At 36.7% G+C, this 24,784-nt stretch overlaps 1 protein-coding gene across 2 annotated transcripts in view; it reads left to right on the forward strand.

Annotated features, from left to right (window-relative positions):
* Positions 1–17,240, forward strand: part of CENPK (centromere protein K) — a 23,006-nt gene extending 5,766 nt beyond the window's left edge. For both annotated transcript variants that reach the window (XM_042825562.1, XM_042825561.1), the window contains exons 5-11: positions 1,329–1,401; positions 5,760–5,806; positions 7,087–7,169; positions 7,281–7,379; positions 7,609–7,738; positions 12,761–12,814; positions 16,517–17,240. In XM_042825562.1, coding sequence (XP_042681496.1) covers positions 1,329–1,401; positions 5,760–5,806; positions 7,087–7,169; positions 7,281–7,379; positions 7,609–7,738; positions 12,761–12,814; positions 16,517–16,675 — 645 coding nt within the window. In that variant the 3' untranslated portion in view covers positions 16,676–17,240. The remainder of the gene's footprint in view (positions 1–1,328; positions 1,402–5,759; positions 5,807–7,086; positions 7,170–7,280; positions 7,380–7,608; positions 7,739–12,760; positions 12,815–16,516) is intronic.
* The last annotated feature ends 7,544 nt before the right edge of the window (positions 17,241–24,784 follow it).

Below are 24,784 nucleotides of genomic sequence, written 5' to 3' on the forward strand. Positions count from 1 at the left end.
CAGCATTACAAAGATATCTATTTATGCATATATTTGCAGTACGTATTTGTCTCTTGAGGAGACCACAATCTACAGCTACTGAATGGCGGTGTTAATTTATTTGTATACTTCATATATGAAAACATTTTGTAGATCCTTTTTATCAAGTTTAAAAGATAACAGAGTGGGCTGATGATACTGTCAAAAGTAGCGTTCCAGTATTACAAGAGATTACAAGAGATACCTGCTAATCTACAGAATAAAAAGCACTTGTATGATGGATTTTTTTTTTTTTTTTAGTTTAAGGTTTTTGGTTTTTCTTTTCCTGCTCTTTAAAGTACTTTAAAAGATTTCCAAAGTTGTTTTCTAAGATGTTATAAGTTGTGAAAATCCAAGTGTTAGGTGTCAGTTCTTCGTTTTATTATGAGATCTTAGCTGATGATTCTTTTTCCTTTTTTTTGATGAAAAGCAGAATATGGTCTGTGGTCCTTTTTGTTGAAGACAGCAGTGGTTACTGCAATTAAATGCATGTTTACTTTCTTATGCAGTAATTTGACAATATGTATTATGTATGTGTGTATTTTTCCTCAAATAATATGTGCAATCTCCAATGTCAGGAAATGGAATAGTAATGATGCATGTATGTGTGTGTGTACACACACACCATATGTATATATATATATATATAAAAATTTTTTTTTAAGTATTTATATATATATTCTTTCTCCAGATCATAGTAAAATAAATGAAGTAAACTTCTAAGAATCTTGGTCATTTAGGTTGTTGCTGTTGTTGTTTTTTTAAATGAATTTTCCTGAACTGACGTCTTGTTTTACTGCTCCCATATTTTCAGTGCTGTCAGTGAGCTAGAAGAATAATCTAAAGCTTTTCGATGTTGAGTACATAAATATGGTTTTGGTAGACAGTATATTTGACTACTGCTTTTTGGAAGAAAATCTTCTGTTTAGTCATCACATCTATCAGTGATCACTGTCATTTAGTGGTAAATGTGGATCAACTATATATCAAAAAACATTCAAAGATGTGAAATACGGATGCTTCAAGTGGCTTATCTTCAGCTGCAATTGTCTGATGCTACAGAGGCAATTAAGGGGAGCATTCAAAATCTGAGTATTTCTGTTTTCTGCCTCCTGAAATAAGAGTGAAAATGTTTCTTGACCTCTGCAATTGCTTTTTGTAATCCTCCAAATGATAAAATGGTCTTTTCCAGTAGTCATTCTTTTGTTGCAGCTGCATAAATCTAGTAAGTGAAGTTTATCCCACTCTATCCTGTTTCTTCCAGTACAATTCAACACACTTTACAAGATACTTAATTTCTTTTAATACAGGTTTTGTTGTTACTGACACGAATGCAGGCTTTAAGAGCAGAGTATTATCAATGGCAAAAAAGAAATCCTGAGCGTAAGTAGCTGCTTACCTGTAAGGCGTACTCATGTAAAGCTCTGCAACGTGCTTCATCTGAGCATCTTAGGCTGCGAATGTGTTGTCAGTTATACTGTATTATGGTAATATAACTAGTTAAAAGTCAAATAAAAAGCTTCCCGCTGTAATACCTATGTTTAATTTCCAGCAGTTACTCTATTTTCTTTTAGTACTTCAGTTTCTATTGAAGTGATTCTTACTATGACTTAACTATTCTTACTATGACCTACAATTCTGGAAAAGAATGCATAATTCCTATCATCATCAATTGGTTAAATGGAAAATAATTGCTAGCAAGTTTCCTAGAATATTTTACCCCGAAGCAGAAACATTAATTATTCTGTCATCCTCTTTCATGTTGCTCCTTTCCATGATTGTTTCTCCTGCATTTCTTGTCTGTACTTCTTTTTTTTGAACAGAACTACTTTGGCAAATAGTTCTTTCTTCGTGCTAATTGAAATAGGCTGATGTATTTTTTTCATCTTCGCAAATATTGCTAATAAACTAATAGTAACTTACCCAGACATGTTTTTAACTGTAGTTCCTTTTTTTTTTTTCTAATTGCTACGTTTGTGTTATGCTATACTGGATGAAACTTTGAAATGTGCCTTTAGTAGTAACTCCCTGCAGCGTGATAAAATATCTATCTTGAATTTAGTAGACGTCATGGACTTCAGGCTAAGAAAACTACTAAAAACTTCAATTTATTGTAACAATAATCTAGATTGCTTACTGAAAGCATATACCACTGAGGCAAGCTGTAGGTCTTCCATATTGTCTTCAGACACTGTGAAAATAAAACCACTTGGAATCTAAGTGTAAACACATGCTTCAGAGGTGCTGTTTTAGAAAATCATAAGAATTTGCACCAGACTGTCAGTAGTATTCTGATAGCATCTATTTCTATGTCTCATGTCCAGTCCCTGTTTGTACCTTTCAACTTAGTAAATTTTGTTAGCTAATCTTTAAATGCATACATAATCTTTACATGCATTGACTCAGCTTTTTTGAATATTTTAATGCCAGAGTAGTCTTGTTCTTCATAGTCCCTGTCATTTTGGAAACACTGCAAACAGCAAAATGTAGTTTCCAATACTTTGTTTGGCCGAACTGGAATGCATTTTTAGATTAGATTAATATTCTAGTCACTTTTCTAGCTTCTTTCAAAGCTCATGTACTTGCAGCATATCATATGGTCAAGTCAGAGGAGCTGGAAAGATAAGAAATGTTTCTTATTTCTTCTAAATGGATGCTGGCACACTGGAACAAATTCGTAGTGCGTGTGCTTTGTAAGCCTGTCTGCAGGGGAGAGATCAGCCTCAGACGCTTCTTAGAAGCATGCAGACTGAAAGTATGACATTGAATAAAATATAGGAGATTCTGGTTCTTGTCTGCTGTTCATAAATAAGCTGCTGACTAAAGGAATTACATTGAAAACATTTGAAATTTTTATTTAGGTAAAATACCTGATGATGGTAGGTTTCCTTACTAAAGTGTGCCATTATTTTCAACTTCGGGTTATTTGTTTAAAAAACATATTCTTGAGGCATAACTTGTTTTTTATTGGCTTGCTAAATTGCATGATAGCAATTTCCTAAGCAGAAGAGATTTCATCCTGACATTTAATGCATTTTTTGAGCTCATTAATTTTGTTGGGTTGTTTACATCACTGGACAATTATTATTAAAGCAATAAGACTGCACATAAATTGTGCAGGCTTGAAACAACAATAAAATTAATTTCTCAAAGTGTGCTTTGCAAATTTGATGAAATCAATTGTACTGCATTTAAGAAGTAGTTCATGCTTTTTTTAAAGGAAAAGGTTTTATTGAATTTTATTTAAGATTAGAAATTCAGTGTACAAGCTTGGGCAAAACATTCTGATCATATTAATGCTTAAATGTGCTAGAGTAGCTTTGCTTTCCCTGTTGATAGATTCATATGCTGCTTTTTTTTTTTCTGAAGTCATACACTAATGCAGACTCTTGAAATTAATATGGCACTGCAAACTGACTCAAGTCTATTGAAGGCTATTAAATACAACAATTTGTTTCTCATTCAGAAAGTGCACAAGCCATAAATAACTGGGTTTTGCAGAAGCATTCTAGAGAAACATTACCCCATGGTTGAACAAAATAACATTTTTCCTTAAGTGCTGCTGTTGCTGAGGGCTTTTGTTAGAAAGTTGACTGTATTGGTCATTTCATCTCCTTACATGTAGCTATTCTTGTAAACACTTAGGATAGTGCTTTACTTTGTTATTTTTTTAAATATGATACAATAGAGGGAAGGGATGCCATCCGAAGAGAGCTGAACAAGCTTGCAAATTTAATTATTAACTATGTGCAAGGTGCCACTCTTAGGTTGGGACAATTCCAAATGGAGACTGGGATAAGAATCATAGAGTCATAGAATAACTCAGGTTGGAAAAGACCGTAAAGATCATCGAGTCCAACCACAACCTAACCATACTACCCTAACTGACAGCCCTCCGCTAAATCATATCCCTGAGCACCACATCCAAATGGTTTTTAAACACATTCGGGGATGGTGACTCAACCACCTCCCCTGGGAGCCCATTCCAGTGCTTAACAACCCTTTCCTGACATCCAACCTAAGCTTCCCTTGGTGCAACTTGAGGCCATTTCCCCTCATCCTGTCACCAGTGAGAAGAGATCAGGTATTGGAAGAGAGCAATAAGGTCTCCCCTCAGCCTCCTCTTCCCCAGACTAAACATCCCCAGTTCCTTCATTTGCTCCTCGTGGGACATATTCTCCAAGCCCTTCACAAGCCTTGTTGCCCTTCTTTGGACCTGCTCCAGCACCTCAATGTCCTTTCTGTACTAAGGTGCCCAAAACTGAACACAGTACTCGAGGTGAGGCCTCACCAATGCTGAGTACAGGGGCAGGATCACTTCCCTAGTCCTGCTCACCACACCATTACTGATACAAGCCAGGATGCCATTGGCCTTGGAAGAACTCATTCAGAGCAGCCCTGCAGTCAAGGTCTTGAGGTATGAGGAGGAAATTTTTTTTAGTCACAGGGCAGTGAATCACTGGCACAGGCTACTTTGAGAAGCTGTGGCTGCACCATTCCGGGAGGTATTCAAGGCCAGGTTGGATGGAGCCCTGGGCAGCCTGATCTGGTGGGTGTCAACCTGCCCACATCAGGGGGATTGGAGCTGGATGGGCTTTCAGATTCCTTCGAAACAAAGCCATTATATGATTCTATGTAGATTTCACAGTCATGGTCAAGCAGTTCGGAAGCATTTAGGTATCAAAGTGTAATGCATTTGCTAGTTATTATTTGAAGAGTTTCCGTGTGCATCTACCAAACCAACTTCCTTTATGGGACAGCAGCATCTTGGTCTGTCTTGGAAGGATCATCACCAGCAAATCAAAGGATGTGATTGTTCTTCTACAGTCAAACATCTGGAGTGTTGTGGCCCTTCTCTGGGCTCACTAGTACAGGAGAGACTTGGACACAATGGAGCAAGTCCACTGACAGTGATATGGAAATAATTAAGGGCTTGGAGCATCTGACATGCGAGGAAGGGTTGAGAGCTTTACAGTTTACACTGATGAAATCTTACCGGTGTTATAAATACCTGAAAGGATAAAGTAAAGAAGGAAAAAACAGACTCAGTGCTATTCAGTGAGAGGGCAAGGGGTAATGATGACTAACTTAAATAGAGGAAAACCCATTTAAACAGATTAAAAACCTTTTTTACTGTGATTGTTACTTGAGCAAGTTGCCTAGGGTGGCTTTGGACTCTTCATATTTGATGATAGTAAAAACCCTAATGGGCATTCTGTTGCAGTTTATCCTGCTTTGAGTTAGTATTGTGCTGCACAGTCTCCTGAGGTCCCTTCCAAACACATCTAATCTGTGACCGAGGAATTCTGAGAAATTTTCAATCTCTACATAACTTAGATTAGATATTTGTAAAATATGGGCACATGGTCTGTAGAAAGCTTGGCTAAACATTCTGTTTGAGTAAGCTGTAATGAAGTTCTAATAAAATAGCTTGCGTGTACAATGGAAAGTGTACAAGCTCAGCTTACATATAAAAATAGAGTGATAATGAACCTTCTCACAGTTCTTCAGTCATTTGATGAGCCTGTTTTAGAAAGAATTTGAAGACTGGAGAAATTTGGTTTCCTGTGTTGATGGAAACTTTTCACAACACAAGCTTGCTTATGCTGTTGTACAGACGTCACATTTCAAAATCGTGTACTTGTTCGTGTGCACTTAAAAAACAAAACAAAAAAACTCGGTGCTTTTTTTCACTTTGAAGTGACTGAAACACATTCAAATCCATTCATTATATTTTTCAGTAATTTCAACTAATCCAGAGGTACTGCTGTTATTAGGAGAAGAAGAGGTAAGTATCTTTTTCTGTTAATAGATAATTTTTTATTTAAACTTTTAAAAATTCTATTCAGGCCCCATGTTCCCCTCTAGCTGCTCCTGTTGTGGACTGTTGTCAAGCTAGTCAATATATTTCTTTACTATTGTGGTTGTCCTAATGTTTGTCTTCTCCTGAATTATAATTACTAAAATTTTCTAGTTGTAAAGAATGATTTTTTTAAGCAAAAGTTTTTGTATTTATTGCATTTCATGCTATATATAGAGTATAACATGTTACAAAGAAGATTCTGTATTCTTAGCTTTAGATATCTGTGAAAATAATCTGCGGGTATTTTGTTGAGTTCTTCTAGACTTGACAGGACAAATCAAGAATTGCATTAGTGGTAACTTCACACAGTATTGGTTGGACATTGATATGCAGTAGTAGCTAAAAATATGCTGCTCTGGTTTAAAAAATATTGTTTAGATTTTTCTTCCTAGCAGCTTTCTTCCCTCGGGAGTCACTGGTAGCAGAGTATCCATCGGCTGTTAAGAGCCATTATGAATAAGCTGTTGAGTTACGTTTAATTAATTAATTAATTTCACTGCACTGCTGTTTTATGCTTTAGCTGCAAGCTTATTTTGCAGAGAGTTCCAGTCTTTTTTCATGTATTGTGTGTATACAGCGCACTTGCATCTGTATAATATTTTTTAGAAGTTTTGTTTCCTTGAGCAAAATATAAAATAATTTTCATAGTGTGTATGAAAGGAGACAAAATACATCCAAATTGTAGGTTTATATTAAAAAGGCATAAACTTATTAGGAGTTTTGCTTTTTAGTATGTAATGTATTAATGAACTACCCAGTCCTTTGAGATGCACGTTCCATATCTTTACCAGCACCTGTAGCTCCTGGCTGCAGTAGTTAAGTTGTTTCTTCCTCTTTCCTCTCCCATGTATATAACCCATATCATCAGTATATATGATTAGCCTTTCTTTGCAGCATTTTTCTTTTTCAGTGCTATGCGTTTAGTGTTTCATCAGATGAACAGTACTTGTGAGTGCTCCACAATTTGCTTCAAGTAAAATTAATGATGTTTTACAGTGTTTTGATACATTATTGAGTGTCTGGGACAGTAAGATTTCAGCTGGATTTTAAAACACTTTTTACCTGAGCCTGCATAAGAAAGTAGAGATAACTTCGGCTGTCTTTACCTGATACATGAAACCAGATCCACAGATAAAACCTTACATAGAAAAATAGTGGAGGCTTGGCTATTTGTAAATTGTAGGTTTCTTTTTACTTTTTTATAGTTGCAGGAAGTAAAGAAAGAACTTGAAATGGTGCTGTCAGCAGTTCAGTCAAAGAATGAAAAGCTGAAAGAAGATCTGGAAAGGTAAAGGTGGAAAGAGGATCTGGAAAGTAATTGGGACTTAAGAATTGATGTTCAGGGAAAACTGCATTGCATTTATCAATTGTACTGTGTTCTGTTTTTCATGTTTCAAAGAGAACAGCAGTGGCATGACGAACAGGTGCAAATAGTAAATGCTTTTAAGGAAATTGAAGAAGAAATGAAAAAAGAAGTTGTAACAGATTCTGAAAAAAGGTATTGCTGTAATGTCAAATTTTTCATATTGAAGACCTTATATTTCAAGAAAAGTATGTGACCAAACAAATACTAAAGAACATGCTGCTTGCTTTGTAAAATAGAACAAATAATAAGATGACAATTTTTTAACAATAGAAAATAAGTGCCTTCTTTTAATTGAGAAAAAAAATATTTTGTTGAATTTGATATTCTGTTGGTATGTTTTTACTATTATATTGCCTACTAGACTGTTTCAAGAACTGAAAAACCAAATGTCGGAGTTAAGGGAATATAAGAAAAAACTTTTGAATGCTTTGGGTGAGTTCCTAGAAGAACATTTTCCCCTCCCAGAGAAAAATGGAAATGCTAAAAAGAAGGTAAAGTGTTGAGTTGGTGTGATTTTTCTGTTGCTCTTGTTGTGTTGTTGTTGTTGTTTTTGGTGATGGTTTGTTTTCTGTTTGTTTTCCTGACTATTACATTTGTAATGCTTCATTTTTATTTAATTAGTTTTAATATTTTGTAAAAGTCACTGGTATAGAATCTTTTGGTCACAGATATAAGTATATTCTTAAGGCTGATCTTTTATATTTAATCAACATATTTCAAGTTGGTTTATATTATGTAAGGCAGTTCCAGCTGAATTTTTTTTTTTAATGCATATAGCCTTTACCCAATAAGATGCATAAAAGTTGTGCCAAATTTGAAAATGTTGTGGGGTTCACTCCAAAATGCTTCTTTTTTTCTTTCTTTTTTTTTCTTTTTTTTTCTTTTTTTTTTTACTGGACGAGGCAAGTGGATTCATGTTTTCCTTGGCAAAGCAAATTTTAATTGCCCAGCAATGCTTTTGGAACAGTAGTCAGGACAAGTGTTTATAATTACAATATAGTTTAGAATGTTAACTATTGGTTTCTGTTCAGGCAAACCCAGCCAAAAATTATCTTAAAGTTTAGGGAAAATAGGCAGTCAGGGAGTATTTTGCATAATAAATTCAAAGTCTGTAGTAAAAATAAACCTTTTACCATTACTGTTTTAAAAAAAACGATTAGAAAACAGCTGTAAATAAGGTGGGAGTTGATCTGGATTTCATACACATTTAAGAACACAGAAATAGATTTCTTGAATCTAGTTCCTTGTTATTGCAGACAACCACATCATGCAATTTCTAGACTATTCTGATTGAGCTTCATTTTTAATTCTTTTCAGTTTCTGCTCTTCCTATCAGTGTTCTTTCTAATGTTTCAATACCCTAGTTAGTAAATCTCCTAAATTACAAGTTTCAAATTGAAGAAACGGTGCATTCATGTATCTGTTTCAGAATTCTGAGGAACAACTTATGTTAGAATCTCATGTCTAATAGAGATCCATGTATTCTTATGCCAGTATTGTCCTTAGAATAGCTTCTTTCTTGTATTTACCTCTCCTGATATATTGGACAGTAGTCTTGTCCCTTCTTTTTCTTTGTTTTGCAAACTGAAAGAGCAAAGCTTTCTGTTTGTTTCTTATGAGATAAATTTTCATTTTATACTAATACTCACTGTATTTGATTCCTTTCTAATTAATCTTTTTATTTTGGAATCTGGTAGAAACCAACATTATAAAGAAAATAGCTCATATTCTTCACAAAAACAAAACAAAATAAAATACTCTTGCCTTTTTTCTTCCTGTTATTTGTAATGATGAGACTTGAGTTTCTCCTAAAAAAAAAAAAAAATCTTGGATTTACACAGTACATATTTAGCACATAGAAATGCCAGGTGCAGTTTTTGAGGCACAGTGATCATCTCTGAAGTCATCCACATCTTCCTGTACTGTATTTTAGTTCTTCTCTATATCAGTGCTTTCCAGAATCCTCTTATTAGTAAATATTGATCACCCTGATATTGTGGTTTAACCTGGCAGCTCTGTACCACAGCCATTTGCATGCTTCCACCTCCCAGTGGAATCAGGGAAAGAATGGGGGGAAAAATATAATGCATAGGATGAGATAAAAGTTATTCACTCAGAAAGAAAATGAAAAGAGAAATAAGTTGTTATAATTTTATTATGCATATATATATGAACAAAGCAAATATACACCATGCAGTCGCTCACCACCTGCCAACCACTACCTAGCCAGTCCCAGAGCACTGTCTGTCCCAACCTGGCTGACTTGCACTACTTTTACAGTTCATGTGAGATGCCACATGTTATGGAAAATCTCTTTGGCCTGTTCAGGTCGGCTGTCCTGGTTCTGTCCTCTCATCAGTTGTGCTCCCCCTGGCCCTGTGCTGGCATGATAGTACAAGAAGCTGAAAAACTGAAATGTCTTTGGCTCTGTACAATACTGCTTGGCAGCAACTAAAACATTGGTGTGTTATCAATGTTATTTTTCTCCTAAAGCCAAGACATAGCATCATACCAGACACTGTGAAGAAAATGAACTCTGTCCTAGCTGAAAACAGGACAACCTACATTTTTTTTGTCACTGTTACAAAACCAAACTTTAGTGACTATGAACCCATGACTTAATTAACAGTCTTCTTTAAATCAGATATTTCCTCATTTCACCCTGATCTCCCATCTCCAATTTTGCTGGTTCTTAGTCATCTTGTAGGTTTTTTTGGTTTTTTTAGGATGTTTGTTCAAATACCAGTTACTTTCCCAGATGAATTTTAAGCTGTTGTCTATTTTTCTCCCCATGGATGTCATATCTTTAAAAATGTATTTCACATAATGAGATAAACAAGTTCATTTGCTACCACATACATGATTCATATCAAAATCTGATCTGGAAGTGATCTCTGGAGTTCTCCCAGTCCAGCTCTATCAGCAAGGCCAATTTTGAGGTTGGATTAAGTTCCTCACAGTCATCTCCAGCTAAGTTTTAGATTGAAGAAACGGTGCATTCATGTACCTGATTCAGAATTCTGTTGAATCTCTTACCCCAGCACAAAATTCAATTCCTTGCATTTTCTCAGCCTTCCTTGTACTGTTAGAAATTCTAACTAGTTTCTTCACTCTGTCTCTTTTCCATGCAGTTTTTCTTATTTTATTGAAAATCACATCATCCAGGGTCTCTGAGAATAGTCTACACTTACCCTTCTCACGGAAGCTCACTTTATATATTTATTTGCTTTTACTTAAGAGTAAAACTTGTTTTGATAAATTCCCAATCAAGATCTTATCTTTTAATTTTGTTTATACATTTATTGAACTTTTAAACACAGGTTATGTTCCAATGAATCTTGTGAATTTGTATTTTCTTTTCTATCTTTCATTGTCATTGGTTCATAGCGGCTCAGTTACTGGTCCCTCATAATCAGCTTAAAATTATCTGTGGAGGCTAGAGAAAGACGTTTTCGTTAATGTGTCAGAAATGCAAATTGTCTGCATAAGTAATAGAATTTGATGCTACCTGGGTTCAAAAAAAGGCATTATCCACATCTCTTATCAGCTTGATTCTCTCATAGAAGAGTCACTGAGGCCCTGGAGTGTGCCCAGAAAAGGGCGGTGAAGCTGTGAAGGGTCTGGAACATATCTTATGAGGGAGTTAGGATTGTTTAGTCTGGAGGAGACTCGGAAGACTTTAATCACTCTTCATGATGACCTGAAAGGAGATTGTAGCTATGTGGGGGTCATCCTGTTTTCCCAGGTAACTAGTGATAGAATGAGAGGTAATGGCCTTCAATTACACCAGGGGAAAAATTCTTTCTTGAAAAGAGTGGCACTGCATCAGAACAGGCTGCCCCAGGAGGTGGTGCAGTGACCATCCCTGGAGGTTTTCTGAAAGAGGGTCGATGTTACACAGAATGACGTGCTCTGCAGTGGTCCCGGGCATGGGATGCTGTTTGGACTATGTGATGTTATTGACATTTCCAACCTTAATGATTCTGTTATTTTAACTCTTAGCTGTGTTAGCAGTTTTGTTTCACTTCACGAAAGCTGCTTGTGCTTTCAGTAGTTCTGTGTGACTGTGTATGTGCTCCGGGTGATTAAAAGCAGTGAGAACTGCTGTAAAACTGACTTAAGGTTCCACCTGTCTTCCACCAGACACCAGCACCTGGGGCTGGGATTAAAGAGTAAACATAGTTAGCTTCTGTGACCACAGTCTGACAGACAGCTTTAGTGTAAGTACTGACTGAGTCAAGAATTGTCTTGCATTTTAGATCTTAGAAAGTATTAGTCTCTTTTTTTTTTTCCCTCTGGATAAGTATAATTATGTATAGGAATACTCTATGCTGATCTGCCTCATGAAAGGAAGTTTAAGTAAATAGATGCTGATCATCCTGCTTAAAAGTGACTTTATACACATTAATTATAAATACTTATTGAAGTATTACCTACTTCAATGCTTAAAGTATGTAAGTAATATTATAAAATAAAGCTTATTACTTATATTATAAAAATAGGAAAATATGTTTGCTAGTTCTGGGAGAGTGCAAACATCCTTACACTAACATCTTTAAGATTTTATTATTTGTCAGTTCTATTAATTTCTGAAGTCAAAAATTAATTTTAGGTTCAACACACAAATATCAAACCCGCTAACTAATCTTTATTTTAACAACAGCCAAGGCTACAAAGCTTCTTCATGATTCTTCCTTGGAAGTTTTTGCAGCTTCTCACTATAGGTTCTGTTTCCTTAGCCTAGTATCAATGTAAGGGCAAAAAGATATGCTTTATTGAGCCCTAACTCAGTCATGATTTGTGCATGATTTCCTTGGAGCAAGAAGTATGTCCCCTTTTTGGCTTTCTGTTAAGAATTGTGATGGAAAGGAGAAAGCCAGAATTTGCCCTTTGTGAGTTATTATTTATTGCCTTTTTCCTCTTGGAAAACAGCACGAGCAGTTTTATTGGCATTGTTTTTATTCTAATTTTCTAATGCATGGCTCTACAGAGGGTTTTACGATTCTCTCTCTTGAACTTGGACTTTTTCTTTAGAAGGTGTAAAATAAATAAATTCTAATTCAAAAATCATGAAGAAATATTAAGACACTGTGAACTATAATCTGTGGCAGATTTGCATCTTATTGTAAACATTTACCTAATGCTAAAAAAAATACTGTTTTTGTAACAGCTCAAATTTACGAAATGTTTTGCATTGTTCTAAAATATGGTTTTATTTTTTTGCTTCAGTGTAGGTAGCTATACTACAGTCATGTGAGATTACATGTAATGATTTTTAAAGTAATTATCTGTAATACTGAAGCTCATGATATTGCATTGACAAATTTATTATTTAAATATCCTACCTTGTATTTGTGTTATGACTGAACAAAAGCCATGTGTCTTCGCCTGTTCTGTAGTATGCCATCAAATAATTATGTGATTGTTTTCTTTGTCATTTATGATATTCCCTGAATGTTTTGTTTTGCGTTTTTTCTTTGTTGTTAATTTGAATGGTGGGTTTGTGTTTGCAGAGGTACTCTGAAGAGCCGAGTGAACAAGTGATAACAATGCATGAAATTTTAGAGGTAAGATGATATTATGTAGAGATTGGGGGGATTTTCTAATACTCAGATCTGATTACAGTCTATTCATAAGAGAAATAACAATATGATATACTGTTTACATCATTTAAAAGTAAAATGTTTAGGACTGTTTAATTTCTATTTTAATGTCTATCAAATTAAACCTCCACCTTTTTATGAGACTAGATAACCAAATCTTAAGTTTCATCTGGAAACTTTCTATAATTTTACATTGTTTATTTTATAGAAGTTTTATGAGTCTCAGAAGTTCATTTGAGGGAAAACATGCTTTGGTTAAGAAAATTATTTCATTTTGTGCTGTGTTTTGTACTGTTTAAATACAGATATTTCTGAAAAGTAGTGCAGTATCAGGTACAGGAGAACTAAGTAGTATGTATTAACTGGATTATCTTCTTTCATATTGAAAAATCAGTGTGTCTTGATTAATATATTTCTAATGGATTTTATGCTAATATTAGTTAGTGTGTGTTTTTCTTTAAAGTACAACTTAAGATTTTGAATTGTCAAGCATAACTCTGAAAGAGCATTAAATCTTTTTGCTAGAATTTTTCCTTCTAGTCTTAAAGGTAATTTTGTTTTTGTCTTCCATGCTTATACTTCAGACAGTTGTAAGCATCTACATGTAAAACCTCCCAGGAGAAAAAAAATCCTTTTTCTTGAGAGAAAACTTGATGAATAACATTCTGATGTTAAGATGCTATGATCCGGTCACTATGACATTGTTGTTCTTTAGTTTAAAGCCCAGACAGCAAATCTTTACTTACATCATCAAAATTGTTTTACATGCCTGAAGTATCTCAGCATGCCTATTAATGTCAAATTAGGCAGAGTCTGAAAACAGACTCAAGAATTTGAAATAGATGTATTCCCTATGGAAAACAAATTGCCCTTCGTGTTTTTTTCTGATAACATTGTCGTCTTGAAATGTGAACACATGTAAATCGTGTCTGATTTCCATTTGGAAGAATGTATTAGTACCAGAAATTCAGACTTATTTTTAACTATTTTGGTTTAAACTGTGAGTGTCCCTTACCTTTATTTTATGGTGATGATGGTTGTGGGTTTTTTTTTTTTCTTCTTTTGAGTAACTTGGTTCTAGTTTCAAACCATTTGCTTAGATACAAGTAATAGTTTCTTAAGAAGACAAATACTAAGTCACATTTCTATTGTAGTTACAGATTTAATGTTGTAGAACTGTAATAGGTTCCCAGGATTACAATGGAAGTATGTGTTCCTAATGATGTCTCCTTAATGTTTGCTTTTTGAACAACCAAAGTGTACATTTTTAATAAATGCATTTTGTTAGGCTAGATGTATGCATTTACATAATTCAAGTATATTAACACTTCATTAAATTAGCATAAAGTACATCAGCAAGATGTAAACTTATTCATCTTGCAAACTTCAAAAATTTTATTACACTAATCTTTATTCCACTAGTAAGGTATATTTTTCATTTTTTATAAATCAAGGTGGGTTTTTTTTTTTCCATTTGAACAGTTTAAGAATTATTACTATCAGGTTGAGAATTCTGTAGACTAGTTTAAAATTTGAAAGATATTTACAATAAAAATGTATGTAAATGACCATAAAGACAATTTTGGAATATAAGATGTCATAGGAGACTAAGCAACAATTCATCTACAGCAATATAATTGGAGTAAATATTCAGCATTAGAGCAGATGAATACAAAATACATAAACTTGAGCAATTCTTTGGAGCATCCATAAAAAAAGAGGTTTTTTTTTTAACAGTACAGTAGGTGGGGAAAACTTTTTATGCATTTTTCATCAGCAAGAAAGAGGCAGGCAGAGTATTTTGTACTTACTAAGACTAGGAAGGCTGGGACTCTACAAGCTCTGAGTAGAATAACAAAGTAGCTCAGATGAATAAAGAAAGCATGATAGAATAGGCAAAAATAATCTGTAGGTGTTATTCCTATTATGAGGGCATAAACACAGACTTCAGGAGCACACAAAGAATGCTGAAACTGATGTTTGATTTTCAGTCTCTTAATTAGTAGTATATATTTAGGTAAGGAAGAAACAAAGGGTAAGGAAGTATTAAGAGGTGGTGAATTGTTGTAAGGCGCTTGTCATGCACAATCAGGAAGTAGTTATAGGAACTTGCATGACAGAGTTGGTTAACATTCAAGTACCACTTCCTCCAAGCTCAGTATTGGTCCATTGGCTAGCTTAAGTATATCAATAGCAAAAGGAGCCTCTGGCCTGCTGCTGAATGAGGTGGGTGCTCTGGTAATGGAGGACATTGAGAAGGCAGAGTTACTGAATGCCTTCTTTGCTTAGCAGTCTTTACTGCTGAGATTGCCATTCAGGAATCCCAGACCTTGAAGATGAGAGAGAGTAGAGCAGAAAACTCTGCCTTGGCCAAGGAGGATCTGATCAGAGATCATCCAGGCAAACTTGACACACACAGATCCATGGGCCTCTGTGGGATACACCCACAGGGTGGGAGCTGGCAGAAGTGATTGCTGAACCACTCTATCATCTTTGAAAGGTGTTAGAGAATGGAAGAGGTGCTTGAAGGCTGGAGGAAATGCAGTGTGACACCAGTCTTCATAAAGAAGGAATACCTGGGAAACTGCAGGCCTGTCAGCCTTACCTCTGTCCCTGAGAAAGCAATGGAGCAACTTAATCTGAATGTCATCACCAAGCAGGTTGAAGCAGAGGCTATCAGGAGTAATCACTGTGGATTCATCAAGGGGAAATCATTACTGACCAATCTGGTAGTCATCTACAATGTCATGAGCAGCTGGGCAGATGAGGGGAGAGCAGCGGATGATGTCTGCCTTGGCTTAGCAAGGCTCTTCACGTTGTCTGTGATAATACCCTCATAGGTAAGCCTAGGAATTGTGGATTGTATGAGACAACAGTGAGGTGGATTGAGAACTGCTTGACTGGTAGAGCTCAGGTAGTTGTGACAGTGGCGCAGTCTAGTTGGAGGTCTGTGGCTAACAGTGATCAGTACTGCATCTGGTCTTGTTTAACATCTTCAACAGTTACGTGGTTGAAGCAATAGAGTGCATCCTCAACAAGGTTGCTGATGATGCAGCGGCTGCTCTGGAAACAGCGCTGCCTATTTTATGATGTTGGCTCACACTGTCAGAGGTGGATGTTTTGCGCTATGGCAGTAGAGGTTGAGCCTCCCAACCAGTCCTCCATTACATGTTGCTGTGTGACAGATGGCAGCAGAGGGGACAAAATGCATCTGACATGGAAGTGTGTATGGAGCAAAGGTGTGGCATTGAGTTCCTCCATCTGAAAAAAAAATGGTACCTACTGACATTCATCAGTATTTGCTGAATACTTATGGAGACAAAACAGTGGATGTGAGCACAAAGGTGGAAGGAAGTGCATTTCATCAGTGTAACAGTGAACAGTGCATTTCCACTAGTACAGATTTTTACAAGCGTTGGTGATAAGTCAGTTATGGCTTTCAGACAAATTATTTCCAAAACACTCTCTCTCTCTCTCTCTGGATTATGTAAGGATTTCTTACTGCCTTCACATTCATATTTCTTAGGCATTTACAGTTATGCTGTCTAAAGAATTATACTGTGTAAGAATTTTTTATATACAATGAAAAACTCAGAACTAGAATTCTCCTTTTATCAGTACTAATTTCCACAACATGTTCTAAATTGTGTACTTTTGGTCCTCCAGATTCTCTTGAATCAATTAATGTCCACACCACACGAACCCTATGTAACGGTTGATGACTCATTTTGGCCACCTTATCTGGAGCTGCTACTGCGAAGTGGAATTGTCCTGAGGCATCCAGAAGATCCAGACAGGATACGTCTGGAAGCCTTTCATGAGTAGTGTAATCTACATGCTTACTTCTAAACAAATCACTAGTACTTATGGGAAGCCATACTTACGTATCTGCTGAAAATTGCTGGGAAAAGGCTCAATGGTGTTCTATATGAGAACTTCACAATGCTTTGAGGGTGGAGGGGGAGTGAGAACAGTTTGATGTTAAGTTCTAGCATCATTGCCTTTTTTAGCTACACTGCTTTAAGCCCATTTAATTTTGCCTACTTAATTGGTTACTATGCATAATTACAGATAGTGGTAGGTGCTGTCCAGAAACATTACTTTTGTTTTATAACTGCTTGCTCAAATGCCCTCCATTCAAAGACTAGCTGTAATGTCTGACTTTCGTGCATATTTAGTTGCGCTTTTTTTCCTCCTTAATTATTCAAGGGTTTCTAGAATGGCCTTTTTGTTTGTTTGTTTTTAAATATTTTGTATTTTGCTATCCTTTACACATATAATATTCATAAAATTGTTTGAGGTGGGAAGTACCTTTAAAAGTCATCAATCTCAGGTTCTTCATAGATCTATGATAGTGTAAATTCAGGAATAAATAATATTAACCACTGTGTAGCCTGTGTGGGTTTTTTTTGTTGTTGTTTTTCTCAAAAACAATAGCAAAAACACAGAAATGAGAAGGACGGAGCAGTCTATAAAAGCAGGCAAGCTCTCAAAGAGATAAAGTATTATTTTTCATAACACAAATACTGTATCTGATTAAATAATCAGAATTTGCTTGAAGGAGCATGTCTCCATCACCTCCCTCTCCCTGCTGGCCACTCTTCTTTTAATAGGATATAGTTGGCCTTCCGGGCTGCAAGCACACACTGCTGGCTCATGTCCAGCTTCTTGTTCACCGAGGCCCCCAAGTCCTTCTGTGCAGGGCTGCTCCCAAGGAGATCTTCCCCCAGTTTGTTTAAATACCTGGGATTGCCTTAACCCAACTGCAACACCTTGCTCTTGGCCTTGTTGAACCTCATTATGTTCTCATGGGCCCACTTCTCCAGCCTATCCAGGTCCCTCTGGATGGTTTCCTTTCTCCCCAGCACATCGACTGCGCCGCTCAGCTTGGTGTTGTCTGCAAACGTGCTGAGGGTGCACTCAATTCCATACTCTGTGTCATTGATAAAGATGTTGAAGAGCACCAGTCCCATGACTGCTGAGGGACACCGCTTGTGACCGGCCTCCACCCTGATGCAGAATCATTGATCACAACCCTTTGGCTGCAACCAGCCAACCAGTTCTTAATCCTCCAAACAGTCCATCTTTCAAATCTATACCTCACCTATATAGAGAGAAGGATGTGGTGAGGTATCATGCCAAAGGCCTTGCAGAAGTCCACGTAGATAACATCCACTGTCTATCCACGTATGTCATCACTCCATCACAGAAGGCCACCAGATGGTCAGGCCCTTATGAAGCCATGATGGCTGTCTCAAATCACCTCTTTATCTCATATGTGCCTTAACATGGCTTCTAAAAGGATCTGCTCCATGATCTTTCCTCGCACACAGGTGAGGCTCACTGACTTGCAGTTCCCTGAGTCATCATTTCTCTCTTTCTTAAAAATGGGAGTAACGTTTCTCTTTTTCCAATCACTGGGGACTTCACCAGGCAGCCACAATTTTTCAAATACAATGGCAAGCAGCTCAGCAACCACATCAGCCATCTCTCATAACCCTAGGATGGATATCATTTGTTATGACAGGGACCAGACCAATAAAGGACATCAGGAGTCGGGGTCTAGTAAAGGTTGCCTGATCAAATAGAGCCAAGATACAAGATGTATTGTACTCTCAGGCTCTCGTCCTTGCGGGTGATTTAAGGTACTTGGCTGTCTGCTGGGAAAGCAATACTGTGAGCTGCAAGCAATCTAGGAGGCTCCTGGAGTGTGTTGAAGATAACTTCCTAATCAGGTGTTGTACAGACCTACTAAAGGTGAAGCATTACTGGACCTGCTGCTCATCGGTGCATACCTTATGTGCTAGTACAAGCGAAAGGTGAGGATAGTGTTGAAACTCTTAGGACTGACGAGGAAATGTGGTCTGGATCAAAGCAAGTTTAAATCCATCCTTTGAAGAAGAGTACAGGTTTTAGACTCTTCCTCTCCCTTCCTCCCCCGGGATCTATGATTTCACTCAGGTATAGACACAGATATTGCTTCCACCTTTTAGAATTGTTCTGTTACAACTGTTTCACATCATCAGTCAACCAATATAGCAGGTTAACCTCCTAAAGAGGACATGCTGCTGACAACTGCTACAGCCATTGATCTTACTCTCTTTCATCCCACACCCGATTATTCAGGTATAGCACTGTTCTGACCTGTTACTTTCTTTCAGCCAACATTTAGGAAACTTCAACAATTACCCTTACTTCAAAGTAAAATGTGTTAATTCCAGTAGGAAGAAATAAGAAAAGCACTGTGACCACTAATAGCAACATCTAATAACTTATAATTAGCTGCACTTTGAACTCCAAAATTGACATTAATTTCATCAGCATGATCACATTTTCAGTTTCACATATCCGGTGTCATGTTTATAGGTCAGTTTAAATAAATCTGACTTACAAAGAAAAGCCAAACCATGTCCATATTGTCAGCTCCTCAGTGTCGATATAAATTGCTGTGTAATTAAACAATTCTTAGTATTCTTGATTCATGGCCACAGAAATCACAGTTCAGACACCCACTAAGAGGTGTCCTTGACTGATCACTTTGTCTTGTCTACAGTTTCATGACATGAGTATGAAACACATTAAGACCATCCTGGATCTGAGTGTTGAAAAGCTGGTTTCCACAGGACATGGTCAGAGATAACAAACAGTAGGCATTTTCAGCAATGATAAACAGTTACTGCTTCGATGGCAATTTTTACACCTCATTCTCCAAAGCTCTTCTCAAGGAAATAAGAAATGGTTGAAGAAATGCTTTACTTCGGAGTTGTAGGACAGATCATGCAGAAGTGATCATTAGAAGCAGAAATTCTAACATCCTTATTCTGAGGAAAAGGAAACTTCTTAAAGTCTTACATCAGAGGAAATGGAACACTATATATGCTACTACAGCTTCTGAATGACAATACATTTTTCAATCATTTCAGTCATGTTTTTGACTGTTTGCTTATGTCATATCACTGTCCATATAATCTCCAAGAAGTGTACCTGTGTTCCACAGTACAGCCCATTTCACTAGCACAGAGAACCACCCTTGGACTGTGAGATCTTCATTAAAACCCTATCAGTTCCCATCCAGACAACCGACTGATCACAAGACAATCTGAGAAGTATTGATCAGGCTTCATAACAGGAATCAATCTGTTTTCTACAGCATCCAGTAGTGATTAAGATAGATGCCTAGGTACAAACAAGCAGTTATGTACTTTGACTTTTGAATGCTTCTACTGTGTATTGGGCTGTGTCTGTTTGATTATGTCTGTATCTCTGGAATATTGATATTGCTTAAAAACCCTCCCACCTTTGATTCTGCTAATTATCAAATAAGCAGTGAGCTTCTTCATCTATCCTATACCAAGAAATTGGTCTAATAATGTCAATGCCTTCTTGTGGGCTATAAGATTACAAGGAAGCACAGACTACAGCAGATGCATGCTCTCACAGACTCAGCCGTGAATACTGGTACAAATTTTCCATCATTATGTCCTACCCAATTAATTAGATTCTGCTGGGTAGCTTTTTTAACTTTCAACTGACATTAAAGTTAACTTGTATTTGTCAACACTTAGCTGAAGATAAAAAGAATCATGATTTGAAAGACTAGCTTAAAAGTCTAGGGGAACAAAGTTTTGCCAGAAATATAGCTGAGATTTTTTGCTTGAATGTTTTGGGAGAGAACAGGTGATACTAATGAAGACTGTTATGGTTGTCCTACCTTTGGCTGGGGTAAAGTTAACCCTGGTCCTGTATATCACCTTGGAACAAAAAGTGTGTCCTGCAGTGTCAAACATTTTCAGTATTTTGGTACAACAGCATTATGTTTTCTGTACCACATCATATTTGAAGCTTTTTTTTTTTTTAACAACATAAGGAAAAGTCAAATACACTGGTATGTATTCACAAAAGATAGTCAGCTCATGTATACTCTGAGAGAAAGTAAGTTTTTTCCAGCGTTTTGGATTATTTTACCAGGTCTGGTATAGGTATTTCCTGTTGTTAGACTTTCTATTTACTTATTTACTTTGCTTCAAACTTACAGCACAACTACTTTCTGATTGCAATAACTTTACTTATTCCCAAAGGCAAAATTTTAGTGACTAAGCCAGCGAGATTCTTTTTTGTGCATATTCTCAGGCAGCGCGAACTCTATGCTTTAATTCAGATTGTTTCCAGGTTAAACAATGAGCATTCCAAGGTACCTCAGCAGTGCCGAACTACTCGTAATTATAATCAGCCATGGTTACAAAAAGTTCTTTGTTCTGCAGAAGTTTTAAATTCCGTACTGTCAAATGAAACATAATCATGCCTTCTCTATTTGGCAACAAACACTGCTTGCAGGTGCTTCCAAATGAGCTTTTGGATTGTAGTTAGCCAAGACAAATGTTTTTGGTGGTATTCCTCTTGTAATTGTAATTTAGGTTGCATTCAGATGAGTTGCTGGAAACTGTTTCAGGCAGAATGATTTCAAATACAAATTAAACTAGATTGATGTTGCAGTTAACTTAATAAAGAACCAGTCCTTTACTATTTATAATAAATCATTTTCCCTGCGATCAGTTGTTGAAGTTCTCTTCAGATAACAAAGTACTTTTATTTTGGTTAATAGAACACTGGGGAATTCTGGTTGGTGACAAGGCAAGACATTATTCTTTGTGTCATGGTCTTCTAGAGGCATCTGTGCCAGAATACGAAATGCTCCACAATTATAGAGCTTAAAATTGGTATCTCTTACAACATCTTTGGTGTTTCTTTGGCTTTTATTTAAGAGAACTGTTTGATTTTCTATGTATTTGTACAGGCTATAAAGGTCATCGTTTAAATTATTAGCTTATATTAATCAGCATCGTCAAAGAGGAAGGGTTACTTACAACACTACCTTTATTTGTAACCTGAGGCAGTTGCATCCAGTCTTTTTATTTGAATGTGCAACGTGCTGTTATTTTAGTATCATGTATTTTCAGAGTTAAGTCTGTTTCACTATGAGAAGACTTTGTTTTGTGAAAGTAGTTGCATCAAAAGCTGTACTTTGATTAGGTCCAGGAACATGTTGGTTACAGTCCTGCAACACTGGAAAACCAAGTAATTACTCTGTAGTATTTGAGAGAAGAATACAAAGACAATTGAATTTGCTTAATAGAAAGAGGACAGATCTGTGTTTCATCACGGCAAGGTGAATTTCAAATTAGATCGTCTGCTCACAGCAGTGCTGCTATCTGTTCTGCAAATTCAGAATTCACCAAGGCTTTAACTGTGCTATCGTTGAAAACTTTAAAGGGCAGAGCTGTATGTTACAGCATGCTTTTTGCAATTGTGTAATTCTATTTTATTTTTCTTTTATAGTTAGACATGCTTGGTAATTTCCTTTTGTATACAATCGCATTAAGAAAATGGAGCTGTAATTATACTGTACAGGAGACACACAGAGTTTAAACTAACTTAAATCAGTTATATTTTTATTACTCCCTGATGCTTCTCTTCTTTCACTGAGCACAAAGAAGAGTTGCTATGCTTGAAATGTGTGCACCAAAGGTATAACTCAGATGCACCCAGACGTGCTGACTTGTTTTGCTGACTGCAATTACTGTAAAAATCAGGAAACAGGTACAAATAATAGTATTGCCCAATTAGTGCTTATGAAAATGATATTATCGGGTAGTTCCAAGCCACTCATGCTTTGCAGAACAACTGCTGACTGCAAACAAAGCGGAGTTGTGCTGCTGTTTGCACCTAGAGGCCAAAGCTGCACAGCAGATACATCCTTCAATTGACCAAACACAAGCTTGACAAAAACAGTGTAACCTGATCAAAGTCCCTTGTATGTGACAGGATTCTGGCAACCTTGCACAGAGTCTGTGATTTGTGAAGATAAAATATTGAAGAGCTGGCAAGGCTACACAAATAATACCTTAATTGCATATGTGAGGGTTTCAGCAGAATTCTAAGAACACACGAGTTCGTATGCAGCTTTCCTCCTACAGCTAGGGCTGTCGTGGGCAGTAACAACATGAATTTAAAAAGCATTTGCAAGTCTCCCAACTGCTAACTTGCAGATGATTAACTCAGAAAGACAGCTCTAACATATGGGTTACCAGTCAGGAACACTGAAGAACTTGAGAACAGCAATTGCGCCTTGACTGAATTTGTCAAGGAGCAACTGTTCTACTTTAAGGAAGGAGTAGCTGCAGCAGCGTACAAATCTTGTGATGTAACACAGATACTAATTTTGTGAAACATCGCTATATTGACTGAATTATCACAAGAGAAGCAGCACTTTCTAGAGAATCAACAAAACTGGGAGAGGACAGGCAGAGCCCCAGTAGGGTGAATGACTAGGACTTAGCACAAGAAATTCATACCATGCCAGGAATATCCTAAAAATTCAGATAGCCCTACAAAAACACATCTTGCACAGCTTAGGTGTAAGCCTTCACCTTAAACCTAGAGTTATTTTACTCAATCAATTAATTAGTGATGCAGTTCTGTTCCACTATAGATAAAGACTGCCCACAGGACTACACCAGGGTGAAATCATCCCACTGGACACTGCAGCAATGATGCTTCAAACCTTGTGCAAAAGCAGCATTGTCACAATTGTTTAACAAGATTAGCCTTGCAGCATTTTAATAAGATGGTTTTCAAGATAATTGTGAAAATATCTAATCTGTGAGATAGTCAGATTATGTTTAATTCTGCAGGGGGGACAGGGGAGACAAACCCATTGCTGACTGTAAAAAGCCAAAATGATCAAATCAAGTGCCTTTGTGTGCTTCTCTTTTAAACAATAAATTTGTAGTTGCAGTTTGGAAGTCAAGTAAGCCAAGGATACTGAAATAATACTAGTATGCATACTTATGGGAAAGGTCAGGTTACGTGAAAAAAAACATAATCAGATACAGGAGTTTAGCAAATTATTAGCAAACTACAGAATTGTTTGTAAGCCACAGAACAGTCTGAACTTGACCACATGGAGTATTTTTAGCAAATTTATTAGAATGAAATGCTTTGCCATGAAAATATTTTATTTCAAAGATTTATACCTGCTTTATGGATGGTGAAGGAAATCCATTGCATAAGTTTGCTGACAGTCGTGTAATAACAAAAATTTGACTGTTCATTAATTAATATTTCAACTAACCTTTCACAGTATGTAATCACTACAATGCTTTGTTAGTATTCTACACTGCAGGTGTTTTTGTTTGAATTCACTGTTCCTTTCCAAAATACCTAATAAATAATTAAAAGAGAAGTGACTGTGTGATCTATTCCAGAAAGGTGTTTTCCTATTTAGGGTTAGTGACACATAGTTATGAAAAAAGCAGTGTGCTGCTGTTTTTATCTACCACTCAAAATATTTCAATTATCTCTTAGCAGCCTAAATTATATAAGTTATTACTCCTTATTTCATAAGGAGTTTGTACTGAACAGTCTTGTTCAACATCTTCATTATTGATACGGATGAAGATGCACGTTCAGCAAGTTTGCTAATGATACAAAGCTGGGAGGATGACTGACATACAAGAAGGCTGTGCTGTCATTCAACAAGACCTGGATCGACTGCAGAACTGAGTGGAGAGGAAATTTATGAGGTTCAACAAGGGCAAGCGTAGAGTCCTACACCTGGGGAGGAATAACTACATTCATCAGTAAAGCTTAAGGACTGACCTGCTGAAGAGGAGCTCTGCAGAGAAGGACTGGGGGTCCTGCTGGACAACAGAGTGGCCATGAGCCAGCAGGGTGTCCTAAGCCAATGGCATCCTGGGGTGCATTAGAAAGAGTGTGGCCAACAGGCTGAGGGAAGTGATCCTCCCCCTCGACTCTGCCCTGGTGAGGCTGCATTCAGAATGATGTGTCCATTTCTGGGCTCCCAACTTCAAAAAATGCAGGGATCATCTAAGAGTCCAGCGGAAAGCCAAAAAGATGATAAAGCATCTTCCTCCT

The sequence above is a fragment of the Centrocercus urophasianus genome, unplaced genomic scaffold, assembly GCF_019232065.1.
Source record: "Centrocercus urophasianus isolate 14NV4802_14NV808 unplaced genomic scaffold, USGS_Curo_1.0 seq_25, whole genome shotgun sequence".
Lineage (NCBI taxonomy): Eukaryota > Metazoa > Chordata > Aves > Galliformes > Phasianidae > Centrocercus > Centrocercus urophasianus.